The sequence below is a fragment of the Misgurnus anguillicaudatus genome, chromosome 7 (assembly GCF_027580225.2).
Source record: "Misgurnus anguillicaudatus chromosome 7, ASM2758022v2, whole genome shotgun sequence".
NCBI lineage: Eukaryota > Metazoa > Chordata > Actinopteri > Cypriniformes > Cobitidae > Misgurnus > Misgurnus anguillicaudatus.
The window spans coordinates 36,727,785-36,743,350 of record NC_073343.2 but is presented as its reverse complement, the minus strand read 5'-3'; the positions used below and the strand labels follow the sequence as shown (position 1 = coordinate 36,743,350).

Here is a 15,566-nt window from a genome sequence, read left to right as displayed (position 1 = left end):
AATTAAATTTTAATATGAAATGGTGTGGATGCAAAAATATGATATTATGCTTTACAATGTAGTGAAGAAGAACATTCTGATAAAGTACAGAAACTTAATAAAATAAAGTATAAATAATAAAGTAAAAATACTTGAGTATTTCCCACATACGAATCAATGTGTATACTGTAAAAAAAAAGTGAGGGTAATTTATTGCCTTAAAATTTTGAGATAAATCAACTTACAAATATTAGTTGATACAACTAATACATTTTTAAGTTGAATTAAGTCAAAATGTTATGGCAACCAGGTAACCAACATCTTTTTTAAGTGGAACTAACAAATGATTGTTTACAGTGTGTGTGATGAACAATGAACAGACTGTTGCTGTGGACATATGAAGTTCAACATACCCTTACACATTAGTTCACATTTTATACTGTAAATAAAGAGCAAGTATAAGAGTATGCGTGTGTGTGTGTGTGTGTGTGTGTGTGTCTCTGACCGTTCCTCAGGCCTCTCTACATGGAAGGTGCGTTCGATGACAGTGGTCCACTGTAGGCAGCGTATGATGAATGTATTGGCTTTGGGTCGTTCTGTCTTCATCAGCTGACACTCTTGACACATCCAGAAAGAAACAGACACTTTTACTATCATTTATCTTGATCTCTGTGTTTCTCCAGCACACTCAGTAGGGAAGAGCAGCGGTCACGCTGGGAATGAACAGGTGCGCTTCCAATTACACATTCATATTTTACTCATTCATTCACTTCAGATTAAACCGCTTGTGAGTGGAGGCAACATCTGATATCTAAAAATCTCTGTTTAGAACAAACCCAATTCACATCTGTGTCGTGTACAATTTGGCATTTATAAAAAAATAAAGTCATTACTTCTGTTGTGAGTGCGTTACTGCAAACACAATTTTGGGTCGAAGAGAGTCATGAACAAAGATGCCAAAAAAACACAATACTAACACGAGCTACTAACAAACTCTCAAATGCTAGTGATCCTTATTAAAGCTGCGATGATGATGATCGGATATTCTTGTTGTTTTACACACCGACACTATGAATGTGCAATGACTGCATCCGACACAAACAAGAAAAGCGTGTCATCATTTGCAAAAAACTCAAACTGGCGTCTTTTCGGGGCAAGTAAAATAAGCTGCGTCTGTGTTCTTTCCCTTCGAAAGTGCTCACTCAAAGAGGAAAACTTCTGCGTTCAGCGCCACAAAGCAGAATCCCCTTCGCATATCCAGCAGCGTTTCCACCAGCATTTTCCCGCAAACATATGTCGAGGAGAGACAGCGGAGGAGACATGTGTCAGAGAAGACACGACACCATCGGCCTGTCGAGTAGATGGAGGAGCGAGGTGAGACCACCACTGTGATCCGAGCGGATCATCAGCAGCCCAGAACGTTTGGAACAGACCCTCCGTCAGCGCCGAGATAAATAATGAGGATCAGCCACTTAATAACCACTATATTTCACAAGTGTCAGACAGGAAGCATTCTCATGAACAAACATTATGGCTGTCTAATTAGTCTGTTCAATCATTTCAGCGAGTTTCACAGGGTGGCAGCGTGAAATTCTGCTGAGGTATGACTTGAGAAGATGGTCCAAATCTGTGTTGTTTCTTATGTTTTTGCACATCCCTCCAGGAAACAAAAACACTGTTTGTTTCGATGACTGAGGTCAGAGAGATCGTTTAATCGGCTCCAGTCATGATGACCAATGTACTCGTAATGAAGACGCAAAAGAAATCTCTATCCTTGACTCTCAATATTTTAATGTCACAATGCCATACAAAACTGGATTGTACGTCATTTAGATAAACTTGTACAGATCTTTAAAATAATAAGTTTATTTATAACTTTTACAGTGTATTAGTATTTCTTTTTAGCTTATTTTCAAGTTAACTTCAGGAAAAGTTCAGGAAAACACTCACTGGGCCACTGAGAAATTATTTAATGGTGTTTCCAGCTGATCGACATCCTGCGGCCGCTCCTTATAGCCGATAAATGTACCGTCGCTCTTCAGCAGAAAATACCGCGGCCGCCACGTCTTTATGTATTCTCCTGTGGGCGAGAGACACAGACAGACACACAGAGAGAAAGTGAAGAGGTTTCATTTAATGTAGACAAACAAAATAAACATTTGTGTTTCCATAATATATATATATGTGTGTGTGTATGTATGTATGTATGTATGTATGTATGTATGTATGTATGTATGTATGTATGTATGTATGTATGTGTACTGTGTGTAATTATTATGTATATATAAATAAATAAACACATACATTTAAGAAAAATTTTATATATATAAAATTAAAGTTTGTGTTTGCATAATGTGTGTGTACTGTGTGTAATTATGATGTATAAATAAATTATATATATATATAAGAATGTAAATGTTTCTTAAATATATATAAATGAATGTTTTTTTAATTTATTTATTCATCATAATTACACACAGTACACACACATTATGCAAACACAAACTTTAATTTTGTATGCAATTAATCACAACTAAGCATCTTCTTAAAGACAATTGACTGATGATGAGTAATGATACTTTAAGGTTTTGTTACAGATAAAAGCATTAACTTGGGAAGCAAAACCTGCATAATAATAAAAATAATAATAGTTTGAGTTTAAAACAGAAGTCCTGGGAAAAATTCCCTTTTTTCCTAAAACAGCACGAGAGAGAGAGAGAGAGAGAGAAAGGCAGCGGAAAACAAAAACTACTGTCAGATTCTGGAAGTGAAATGAAGTTCTGCTCCGAATCGCGGCACCAGATGTTGCGGAATTGGAAATGAATAAAGGCAAAGAGACGCAGTCGTATAGTGTCTGGAGCACGTCAGAAAGACAGAGACACTTTGAATAGTTATCCAGGAAAAGTGTAATTTATTTTTAATTACGGGAGTTGAATATTAACCCCATGCAGGGTCTGAGCAAGCTGTCCCTAATTGGCCCATTTCCTCAATCGCTAAAGTGTGGATCTGTCACGGCAAACGTCTGTCTCGCTCATATTTATCGGCTTTTGGCTCATTTCAACTGTGACAGACCAGAGGAGCAGAGATTGGCACGTAACACAGCAAACTACAGATACATACATCATATAAAGTCATCATCTTACTTCATGAAAAGGTACAAACATACAGCAACTTCAACTTTTAAACTTTGTCATTTACTTTCAGGAGAAGATGTTTCTTTATTGTCACATACAGAAGTGAGGGTCAGTATTGAGGTTAAGCGCTCAGGACCTTTAATGTGATGTGTGTCACGATTCTTTACACCGACACCAGTCATGTGACGCTCTGACATCACACGTAACAACAGATGTCATCTCATTACTACTAACCATATCAAACTTGATTGATTTTAAGGATACGAATCTTACAAACACACTGTTGTCTTCATTGAAAAATGATAATAAATTAATTTGTTTATTCAGAAAAGAGTAGTTCAAGTTTGTATTTAGTCACTGAGACATGCGGCTCAGATCGTCACAATACTGCAAGAAAAAAAACATTGTCGATATTGTGTCAATACTACACATTAGGGCTGGGTATCGATTCAGATGTTCCAGATTGATTCGATTTCAATTCACAAGCTAACAAATCGGTTAAATTTTCGATTCAGATTCTCATGACAATTTTTATACTCGATTCTTGATTCAATCTCAATGAATATAGAGGGGAAAAAAAAAATAATATATATATATATAGATAGATTAGAATACTTGCCTCTCGCTCCTTGGTAACATCGCGCAAAGCAAAAAAAAACGGTGAAATCTAATGGAGAAGAGTTGATCTTACGTTCAATGTTTGAGAAAATAAATATGGGGGAAAAAAAATCGATTCGTGGCCTTTGAGAATCGATTTTGAATCGACCAAGTAAAAAAACAGATTAATCGAAAAATCGATTTTTTTTGCCCAGCCCTACTACTCATTTGATCATATTGTACATAATTGAGCAGCCCATTGAAAATTTTCCCATTAAGATACGCAGTGGTAACAAACGGTTTTTCTTCCTCCCTATTCTTGTCTTTTGATTAAATATTATATTGGCCAAAAATGAATTAAAAAAATTAAAGATTATATTTTTATGTATTTATTTACTTACAATTAAATGGATATTGCACTAATACCATTAGCACAAGTTTTTTTTGGAGGGGCGAAACAATAATTGTAGTAATAGTCTGATATTGTGAAAACTCAATGGTGTTGAATGTGTTCAGATCCTGGTTGCAGGCTTCAAACTAAAGCACTTCACTAAAGATAAAGCATTACAAATGACTTCACCTGATTCATAACAACTGGGATGGAGACACAGCCGAGAGAACATCTGTCTACTTAAAACTCTCATTCACACCAGATGCCCAATATGTTTAAACGGCTGGTGCCATTTTTCATCGTGGCGTGACAGTACGAGAACACACAGACCTGTTCTGCACGTTAAGACCTTTTAGCAATTAAAACACACATAGTAAAGGAGTCTTTCACTAGAATATCAGTACTACTGTTAACATGTTTATAATAGTAAACAAAAATCTGATGGATATCAATGAAAAAGTGTGCTAAAAAAATTGTATGAACATTTTGCATCACGGTTTTAGTGACCAAAATCACCACGATTATCAATATTATCATGGTTTTGTGAACATTTTTTACGAATGTAATAAAAATACTGATGCAAACCAAATGTAAAATTGATTTAGCATATGGTGCTAACTCCGCTGTCGCGGCTGACTTTTTGGTTCCGCTCAACGAAACTCAAGATTTCCTCAGGCAGTGTGCGCTGTTCTTGAAAATAATGCTTCTGTTGGTTTGTTGATGGCGAAATTTCTGAGTTTATATTGTTAACACCACCAGAAGAAGCATAGGTACCTTCACATTTTCAGTAACCACCTTTCATGTTTAACTACTGGACGTGCAAGCTCGCCAAAGTCTGTTGTTTGTAAAATCGTCATTGTTTTTGCTGAAGTTGAGTAAAGACATTCTTGGTATTGTAAAGACATTTAGTTTAATTGCTAAACTACAAGTGAACGAAATATTAATAAATTTGAATGACGACCACGGGAGATTTACCACCCCCAAAATCTGCTTGAATGGACAAAGAATGTGAAGCAGACGTATAGCCATGTAGTAGATGTCTGTATATATTAGAATGTGTGCGAAATGTAATGTAAAACAATAAAATTGAATATTTTTGTTTTTAATCTAAAACTTGTAAAGGAGTTTAGATACGAAACCCTTTGGTTAAAAACAAATGAGATCTTGGAGCCAATCTTGGGGATATATTAATGATATTCTGAATAAAGAGTGTTATTTGGTGTAATTAGTGGTTTGTTTTTTTATATATCTGACTTTTCAGAATTGAATATGTAGAGGATAAGGCAAACAGCTTATCCTGAAAGATTCAGATCAATATCTCAAAAATTAAAAAAGTTATAGCAAAAAAAACTTTATAATTTTCATGATTCGGTCACACATTTTCTTGAATTTTAATGGAAAACACGGGACAAAATAAAGTGATGATTTTCGAGTTTCAAATGGCCAGTATTCTGTTATTCGTGAACCCATAAACATGCTTTCTTTCTTCAAGCTCTTTCTATCTGAACAACTAGTTTTAGCATTTAACCATTTTGATATTTTTAGCAACATACCTAATGTGAGTGCATGTGTGTTCACATAATCATCAAATAAATAACATTAACATTAATCATGGCATCATTTGGGGTCAACAGATAAATGTGCATCTAGTTTAAATAAAACAAAAGTGAGTAAATCAGATTTTCACAAGATAAATCAGCAAGTCTGTCTGTGTATGTTATGAGAAATCAGGTGAACTTTATGACCCAGGAGTAAAGCAGCACAACAACACCTGTGCTCACAGAAGAAACAAACTCATCACATCACATCACATCATTTAATGGATTATAAATAGAAAAGATGAATCTGTCTGTAAACATGTGTCAGTACAACTAGATTTCTGTAAATCCTCATGTTATTGCTTAAATTGGTTGATGCTGGACAGGGGTTAACACTGGCACGGTTAAATGGTAATTAAAATACTACACGGTAATACTAACCTTTGGACATTTTTATTGTGGTTAACCATTAAACCGGTAATCGTTTCATCTCTAGTTGAAAAACACACAATATTACTTAAAAACATGGAGATTAACACTTAACTCCTAATATCTGTTTCACACAGCTGGTTTCTGTGATGCCAGAAGCACTTCAGTTCCCATTTCCAGACCACATCCATTAAAAAGAAACCCATAACTGTTCTGAGGTCAGCAGGGAGGTGTAAACATCAGCCAGTACTGCAGGAAAAAGCCGGCCCACAAATTTAACCAACAGAGTCCTGGCCAAACACCTGTCTGTCTCTTACTCCATCTCGAAAACTGAGCGGATGTCCACAACGCAGCGCATCTTATAACACAAAAACACACACACAACCACACACACGCACGCACGCACACACAACCACACACACGCCCGCACACATGCATGAACACACGCACACATACACGCACGCACGCACGCAAAGTATCTCAGCACTTTTATATTAGGGATGTCTTCAGCTTCAATTGAAAAATGCACCAAAAACACAATCTGATTATTTTATAGATTAAGGCAGCTTTGTGAATGGCACATTTATTACGGTGTGTTTACTAACGTGAAAGTGTTTCAAACTGACAGACGGCTCTTGCTTGAATAGGAAGCTGCATTAAACCACAGACCTGATTGGTACAGACAGATGTAATGTCACTAGAGATGTAATGATTACCGGTTTAATGGTTAACCGTGATAAAAATGTCCAACGGTTAGTATTACCGCCTCATTTTTCATTACCGTCTAACTGTGCCAGTGTCACGGCTCTCAAACTCCTGTCCAGCATCAACCAATATAAGCAATAACACATTCATTCATATCTGTGCCAATGTGTTTGCTTCACCGACTGAATTTAAATAAAATAAAAAAAATCAATTTAGAGAAATCTAGTTGACACATGTTTACTTGTCTTTTAAGATCTTTTAAACAGATCCATCTTTTCTATTAATTTTCCATGAAATGATGTGATGTGATGAGTTTAAATCTCTGTTTGTTTCTTCAGTGATTGCTGTGAAGTTTTACTCCTGGGTCATAAAGTTCACCTGATTTCTCACAGTCACAACACATGCACAGAGACTTGCGGATTTATCCTGTTTTTATATGAAAATCTGACTTGTTTTTTATTAAAACTAGATGAACATTTATCTCATGGCCCCAAAAGTGCCATGATTAATGTAAATGTTATTTATTTGATGTTTCTGCAAACACACGTGCAGTTACATGTAAAATCAATTTTAAATTCTGTTTGCATCAGTACTTTATTTTTTGCATTTCACATTTGTGTGTGTGCATATGTAATATAACCAAGAAAGATACAGAGTCCAGAGTTTTCATGCCAGCTTCACTGATGCATGCTGCCCACCCAGGTTTAGAACAGGTCGTACACTGATTATGGGCAAGACCACCAATCACACCCATCATCATACACTAAAATACATCCAAAAAGTGGCTTCAATAGTGTTTCCAATGCACAAACACACACAGTGATGTCCCGTGAGTGTGCTGAAATCAGAAATGAATACATATTTTGTGTTTTGTCCTGTATTTTGGCTAAACAATTCATTTATTTTCTCTCAAGTTATTTATGTCTATTTCAGTCATTAACCCTTTAAAAAAATCATTAAAATCATTTTTATGAGTAAAATAATAATTTTCTTTTGAAACACAGGTTTATCAAATACGCCATGAAAAAACAAAAAAAACCCAAAATCATCTGTTCTTGCTCTGTATCAGACATGTGCAATATGTTCAACAATGACAAAGGAACAGTGCAATCAAAATAAATCATCTGTTTCAGCGATCAGAACCAATTTCCTGTTTTTTTAAATGGCAACACAAAGCATTGTGGGTACACAACCGCTGTCTGACTATTCATTCATGTGCACACACGCACACACACACGCACACACACACGCGCACACACCTTTCTATTCTACAGCTTTTTCTTCGCACTCTTCTTCCTCTTTCTCACATTTAACACTTCCACTTTTCTGGTTTTCTGGTCTGATTCGTGATGACAATCTCACATAGAAACAAACAAACAAACAAACACCTGTGCGTTTAGTTTTGTGTTATGTTGTATAAATGATGTAAACTGCATGCAGCACTCCGATCACCTGTGGCACACTGATATCAGATTGATCTTTGTTTCTCTAGATGTTTGTGTGTTTCTGTGGCCGTCCTAACCAAATTAGATTCTGAAGAAACAGGAAGCTGTTAGACAGACAGTGTTATCACAGGGACGCTTGCATTGTCTGTAAGACAAAAATATTTCCATATAGATTTCTGCATGTCGGTCTCTTGAACGGTTTGTTTACTGTTGTTATGTCTCTGTTCTGGTTTATGTGTCAACTGTATGTGTGAGAGAGTTCATGCAACACTAAAAAAACTAAATTGTCAAACTCTGCCACACAGAAACAGTTTGTTTCAGACCGCAGACAGACACGCACACACACGCACGCACGCACGCACGCGCACACATGCGCACACGCACACACGCACACGCACACACAAGAGCCAACATCTCAATCAAACCTCATGAAGAAACACTAGAGTTTTGTTAAATCACCTCTAAAAGCAACTACATCAGATCTGAGATGAAGAGATAATCTTAAAATAAATGACTAAAATCAATAGATCAGTAAACACACTCAGCACTGACTTTCTTTAGATTTTTTACTGAAACAGTCTGACAAACTATAGAAAAACATTGCTACTTATAACACTGTAAAGTTTTCTTATGTTTCTTTCTAAATAGTTGCCCCGTGTGGACAAAGTTGAATGTATGATTTTTTTGTGTGTCAGTGAAAAAAAAGATTACCGAATAGTCAATAACTGTGACATTTTTGTTTGAACTAAGACAGGCACTATACTGTCACATAGAGATCTGATCTCACCATCATTGACCGAGTCTGATTACAGAAAAAAAACATTTAAATCCAACAAAACTCAAGCAAAAGACTGCCTGAGACTGTCTGAGACCATCAGGAAGCTAAACGAGGCAACCTGAGACCGCTTAAGACATCTGAGACATTTTGAGACTGCCTAAGACACCCCAAGACTCCTGAGACTGCCTAAAGCTGGGGACAACCCTATGAAGTTTCTAAAACTTTCTAAGACTGGACACAACAGATTTAAGGATTGTTTTTTGTTACTGTAAACAAAGACTAAGAACAACTGAAAAAGACTGGGCATGATCAGTTGATATGACCAAATTACATTCTTAATCTGTGCGCACTTTGCGAGATTAACTAAGAGATTCTGAGACTGCCTAAGACCATGCTAAGACTGTCTGAGACCATCCTGAGACCTGCCCAAGATCATCCTGAGACATCCCGAGACATCCTTAGACTGCCCAAGACTGCTTAAGACCATCTTGAGACTGCCCAAGTCTGCCTGAGACATCCCGAGACAGCGAGACTGCCCGAGACTGCCCGAGACATCCTGAGACTGCCCAAGACTGCTTAAGACCATCTTGAGACTGCCGAGACATCCTAAGACTGCCCAAGACTGCTTAAGACCATCTTGAGACTGCCCGAGACATCCTGAGACTTTCTGAGACTGCCCAAGACTGCTTAAGACCATCTTGAGACTGCCCAAATCTGCCCGAGACATCCCGAGACATCCCGAGACATCCCGAGACATCCCGAGACATCCCGAGACATCCCGAGACATCCCGAGACATCCCGAGACAGCCCGAGACTGCCCGAGACTGCCCGAGACTGCCCGAGACTGCCCGAGACTCCCCAAAACTGCTCGAGACTGCCTGAGACATCCTGAGACTGCCCAAGACTGCTTAAGACCATCTTGAGACTGCCCGAGACATCCTGAGACTGCCCAAGACTGCTTAAGACCATCTTGAGACTGCCCGAGACTGCTTAAGATCATCTTGAGACTGCCCGAGACTGCCCGAGACTGCCCGAGACATCCTGAGACTGCCCGAGACATCCTGAGACTGCCCGAGACAGCTTAAGACCATTTTGAGACTGCCTGAGACTTTCTGCAGGATCTGTGTCTGCATTCATGGATCAGGGCGAGTGGAGGGACAGGAAGACGCCTGACAGGCTGTGTGAGTGCAGAAAGGAGACATTTAGGTGATGTTGAGGATTTAGGGAATTAAAATCTTTGGAAACCGGGAATGGGGGGTGGGGGCTCTTTTGTTGGTTTTCCCGGGTTGCCCCCCTTTCCCCGTGGAGCCCCTGTGAGCGAGTATCCTGCAGCTGTGCCTGTCGGCCTGTCCTCTGCATATCAATGAGCCAGCGGTCTGCCAGCGGTCCAAAGGAGGCCCAACGGAGGGGTCAGAAATAAGGATTCAAATGCCATCCGAAGTGACAAAAATCACCCAGATATTAAAAAGTAAAGTGACGCCATACAGTAATAGTAAATTCCTATCTTAAGTTCTAAGACTTTTTAAATTTGATATCACATTTATAATTCATAATTCTTTTGTTTTTATCTTGTATATAATGTTAATTGTGCAACTGTTTTAATTAGATTAAATCATTTTAACTCGCCTGTTACTCTTGAAACTTACTTAAAATTTTTAATTAAGCCTGATGATGAAAATAAAATATCACCACTTAATATAAAAGTCTATAAGTGACACAGTGACCACCATATCCTGCATCCTGGCATTACCAACCAGGAGCTTAAACTCTTCCGCAGTCACTTCATCTTCCTCTTTTTTTCTTCTGCTCTTTTGTTGGTCTGGTTTTCATTGCAGCTGGATCAGACAGAGCGGTTGGCAGGCACCACTGTTGCCGCTGGGGTGGGTATTACCACCGCTACGAGAGAAAAGGGGGCGAGCGGAGGCGCGGGGAGGAGGTGCGGGTTTGACCGTGCTTTCTCACGCTCGTAAGAAAGACTCCACTTCTTCTCAGCAGCCAGTGGCACCTGCTGATTACCATAGAGACACAGTGGGAAGTTTTTCCCCCTCCGCTGCTTTTTGTGTTGTAGATTCCGACACCCCCCCTTTCGTTCCGGTAAACAAGCGCTCCATGGATTAGTTTACTGGGATAGGGCAAAGAAAACAAACAAACAGGAATGAAAATTTCCAGCGATCGGTACAGATGCATGAGTGAACTCCAACAGAACGTCCTTTTGAATTGATTGCATAAAGTGAAAGTCCAGCCCTGTGAAATTGTTAACTTATCTTTGTTAGGATGTAGTTTTCTAGATATACTTACACACGTTCAAGCTTGATATTAAGACTACAGATAATGAATAATCTCTTATAATAAGCATAAGAAAACATTTCTAGAATGTACCTAAGATTTGATGCCATGAACAACATAAAACTATTTGTTCCTCAAAAGTGCTCACTGTGGCATCCTGCTTTCAACTTTGGGGAACTTAGGTGTGCAATCTACAGCCGAAACTAATAGAGTAACTCTCGTCTCACTTTCCTCTCTGAATTTAAAGTGACTTAACAGCAGAAAATCTCTGCTCATGATGGATATCAGTGATAAGAAGACCCACAGCAATCTGAAACACACCCGCGCAGACGCTCTGCGCAGTCAGCGGGGAACGCAGAGCAGACGTGTGGAGGACGGCGCACAACCGAGAGCGCTCGAGACCAGAAGAGGAAAACAGAGAGATTAAAGCTGATGGAGGAAAATAAAACAGCAGAAAAATGAACCGGACGAGCAGCCCAATCATAGAGCAGGAGGTTTCATCACAGAAAAGTAAGCACACAGCGGGCGCGCTGCTGCCGCAAAAGACCCTGCTGGTGCACACAAAATCACGCACAGACACACACTCATCTAATCGCCCTCCCTTCTGACAGCTGCACCCTGGCAATTTACATCTCCCAGCACATTTAGCAGGAGTCTGTATGGCATCACCCGGAGCACTGAGACCTGCTGGCCTCCAGACAGCAGACTGAGCGCGCTCCACCCGAGAACCCAGCGCCGCTGCAGAACCTTAAAGCCAAAGCAGCACTTCTGATGACAGCGCTCAGCTGTCATGGTTGGACAGTGATGAAGAGAGACCGAAATGCATGGAAACGTGAGAGTCATTCATGACAGCAGGATGAGATGGGTCTAAGAAAACAAAGAGGGACGTTCAAGAAATCTTTAAAGGGTGCAACAGATATTATGGTGTCCACACACAACTGGATGCAAAAGACGTGTTTTTAAAAATTTTACTGCTTTTGTCTTTGTACAATCTGAAAACGCTCAAAACATGTCTGTCTAACGGGTGTGAAGTTATTTACACAACGCTCTCTTCTCTTATATAAGGTTTCATTTTGGGGCGTACAAGTATATAGTAACAAAAATATTTTAAAAAGTTTAAAATCTTTTTTCACGCATATTAATGCACCAATGTGCACACTTCATTCTGTAATCTTAATTATTAACGTCTATTAAAATAATACTTTTCAAACCTTTTATAGGCCTCATCGACTACACAAACAAAAAGGTAAGAAGCGTTTAGGAGGAGTTTACTTATTTGCCATTTGACACATTATTTGAAAAACTGAAAGAAAAAAACACTCTTTAACACCGACAACTCATTTAAACGTTACATTGATGTGCTTATCGGCATTGTTGGGGGTAACACATTACAAGTAATGTGCATTATGTAATAATATTACTTGTCTAAAGTAACGAGTAAAGTGATGCGTTACTTTATGTACACAATTAATATTTGAGTTACTTTTTTAAAAAAGTAACGCAAGTTACTTTTCAGTTTAATTAATTTGATTTAAAATAAATTATGTACTAAATTAAACTGAACATTACAGCATTACGCATTTTTGCAATGGAAAATGCTTTTTTTTTTAATGCAAAGCTTCTTCTCAGTCATAAAAAACACCTGCAAGGCCTAAAAGAGATCTGACCTCAGCCAAGTAAGAAAAAGTAATGCAAAAGTAACTTAAAAGTAATGTAAGTATTACTTCTACATGAAAAGTAACTAAGTAACCCAATTTGTTACTTTTTTGGGGAGTAACTTAATATTGTAATGCATTACTTTCAAAAGTAACTTTCCCAACACTACTTATCAGTCAAGTCTGTGATTGGCTGTAATAATCAACACTGCAAAAATAGAATAAAAAGAAACCTTTGATGCATATAAGTCGATCTTAATGTAATGCTTTCGTTTATTTTCACATTTCAATTTAATTGCATTGAAAGCATTTGAACTAGCCAAAATATTTATATAGAATTATTAGAGGAATGTATTTTGCATCATATTTTCCCGCACATGAAGATGTGATTCAACACCCCCTCTAGGGGTAAATCTAGATATAAACATTGAGAAATGGACTTTGACCTATTATATTTAAACACAAGTAGAGTAAACTAAACAGTGCAGATGCTGCTGAATGTGTTGCGAGCATTTGTGATGGTGTTTTTTAAATTTGATCAGATAACAAAATGAAGCACCATGAGCAACGTGTTCACGACTGGGCACAATGATGGCACCAGCGCTGTTCTGTTGCGTCTGGATTTGTATAATTTATTGGGTCCAGAATAAAGCATGGGATTAAAATAACAAATCTCAGAGTGAAGTGAATAACCGTTTGAATGGACATGACGCATCTTTCAGAGGAATGTCTGACGCATGTGCACAGACCAATCATTACAAACATACCAGAAATCTGACAGCGCTTCATTGTTGAATCACAGTAATATTGATGACAGTGGTGAGATGCACCAGGGCTCTGTAGAGTCAAAAGAAGTGTAAAGATGCTGAAGGCCTGCATGTGCCAACTCTTTACCATCATGACAACTGAACAGAAAACAAAACTTATAAGATGCACGAGCTACAGCACATTAAAACACAAGGTCAGAATAAACACACTTATCAATAACTATTCAGAAAAATAATTCAACACATTCCTTGACAAGCAGGCATTGATGAATGAATTCATACTGGGCGAACGAGGTAGAGATTAAACAAGAGAGAGAGAGAACAAGAACCCTGCTGTCTTAACTGTAGCCGGTCACAAACCTGCTTTAACTAACAGAGGTGTTTCAGAGCAACAAACACATGACAGAATTTAAAGAATAGTAAGTTACAGAAAAGATTCAAAGCTTCAGGCATCAATTTTTTACTACAACCAGAATGGAAATTTAATACAGATAGATGATGAGTGTAAATTTCAGTTTGAGACACACCCATGCATGCATACTGTATACAGACACACCCAGAAAAGACCACCAGCCCCTCAGGTGATCTCTTAACACATGATGATCATTAATGACACGCGTCACCCTGACTATACATGAGACACACGCTGTACATCAAACAGACACACAATAAACCCTTTGTTTGCATTTTTTAAATATGACACTTTAGTGCACAGACATGCATGAATCTCTGAACAGCAGTATATTTGAAGATATGACAGAGCAGGATGTATTTGTGTCTGGGACTGTGCTTTAGGTCTTGTCTGTGAAACTGGGCCTAAGTGCTTTTAAGGTAAGTCAACTCAATCAGCGATAAAATCTACAACCTACTGCTGTTCTCATAAGAAATTTCCCAAACGAAATATGCCCAGATTCATGTACAGTATGTGATCACATGATAAATCAATGAGAGACTGATGATAGGTTATATAAAGCTGAAACAGGAGGTCAATGCAATCTTCTTTTTGGACTGTGACTATAACAAACTTCACATTCTCTTTATAACATGAACAAAATCCCTCGACTGGTGCAATAATATTTATAGACAAAATGACCTGGATTCATTCAAGATGAAAAGCCACACTTTTAAATATATCACAGACACAATCGGTCACTGTACTCCAACAAATCTCATCATGATGTCCAAACTCTCTGATCTACAAGTACACACAAACACATCTTATCAACATATTCACACCTAACTAAAACAGATCAAACACATTCTCACAGCTATTCGTACATATTTTACTAATTCGTATGAATTTCTATAACCAAATCTGTACGTTTTTGTAAGATTTGTTTTCAACCATGTGACAATGGGTTTCAGCCAGGGTGGGGTTTTATTATTGTTTTGTTCTAATAATCATACATTTTCACGTCGTATGAATTAATAATTCATATGAATTCCTGTGAGATCAGACTTCATTAGGTCCTTCCCCTAATGCACTATTCGGACGGTAATTGTTTCTTATGAGGATGTCATGCCAGGATTTGCATGCCTCCTCCGCGATAAAACTCATGCATTCGGATGAAGATACATTTGCGGTGGATGTGTGAGTTTATAATTCAAAACACCTGAAAATGGTGGTTAAAAGTGGTTTATTACATGACCATTCACATGAACCAGATACTTGATAATGTATTTAGGACAGCTACAGTTGTGTAATTTAAAGACACACTATGCAGTTATTTGACCTTAATATAACAGCTTCAAAGTTATTTAGGTGGTAAACAAAGTCATAATAAGGCAAATCATCCTCCTGTTAAAGCTCGAGGAGGACGCTGCTAGAAAAACCAGCAATGCAAGCTTGAGAGGATCGCCCC

At 38.1% G+C, this 15,566-nt stretch overlaps 1 protein-coding gene across 2 annotated transcripts in view; it reads right to left on the bottom strand.

The window, feature by feature from the left end:
* Positions 1–15,566, bottom strand: part of akt1 (v-akt murine thymoma viral oncogene homolog 1) — a 37,610-nt gene that overhangs the window by 13,097 nt on the left and 8,947 nt on the right. For both annotated transcript variants that reach the window (XM_055172949.2, XM_055172948.2), the window contains exons 3-4: positions 1,931–2,059; positions 485–596 (exon numbers count right to left, since the gene is read on the bottom strand). In XM_055172949.2, the coding sequence (XP_055028924.1) occupies positions 485–596; positions 1,931–2,059 (241 nt within the window). The remainder of the gene's footprint in view (positions 1–484; positions 597–1,930; positions 2,060–15,566) is intronic.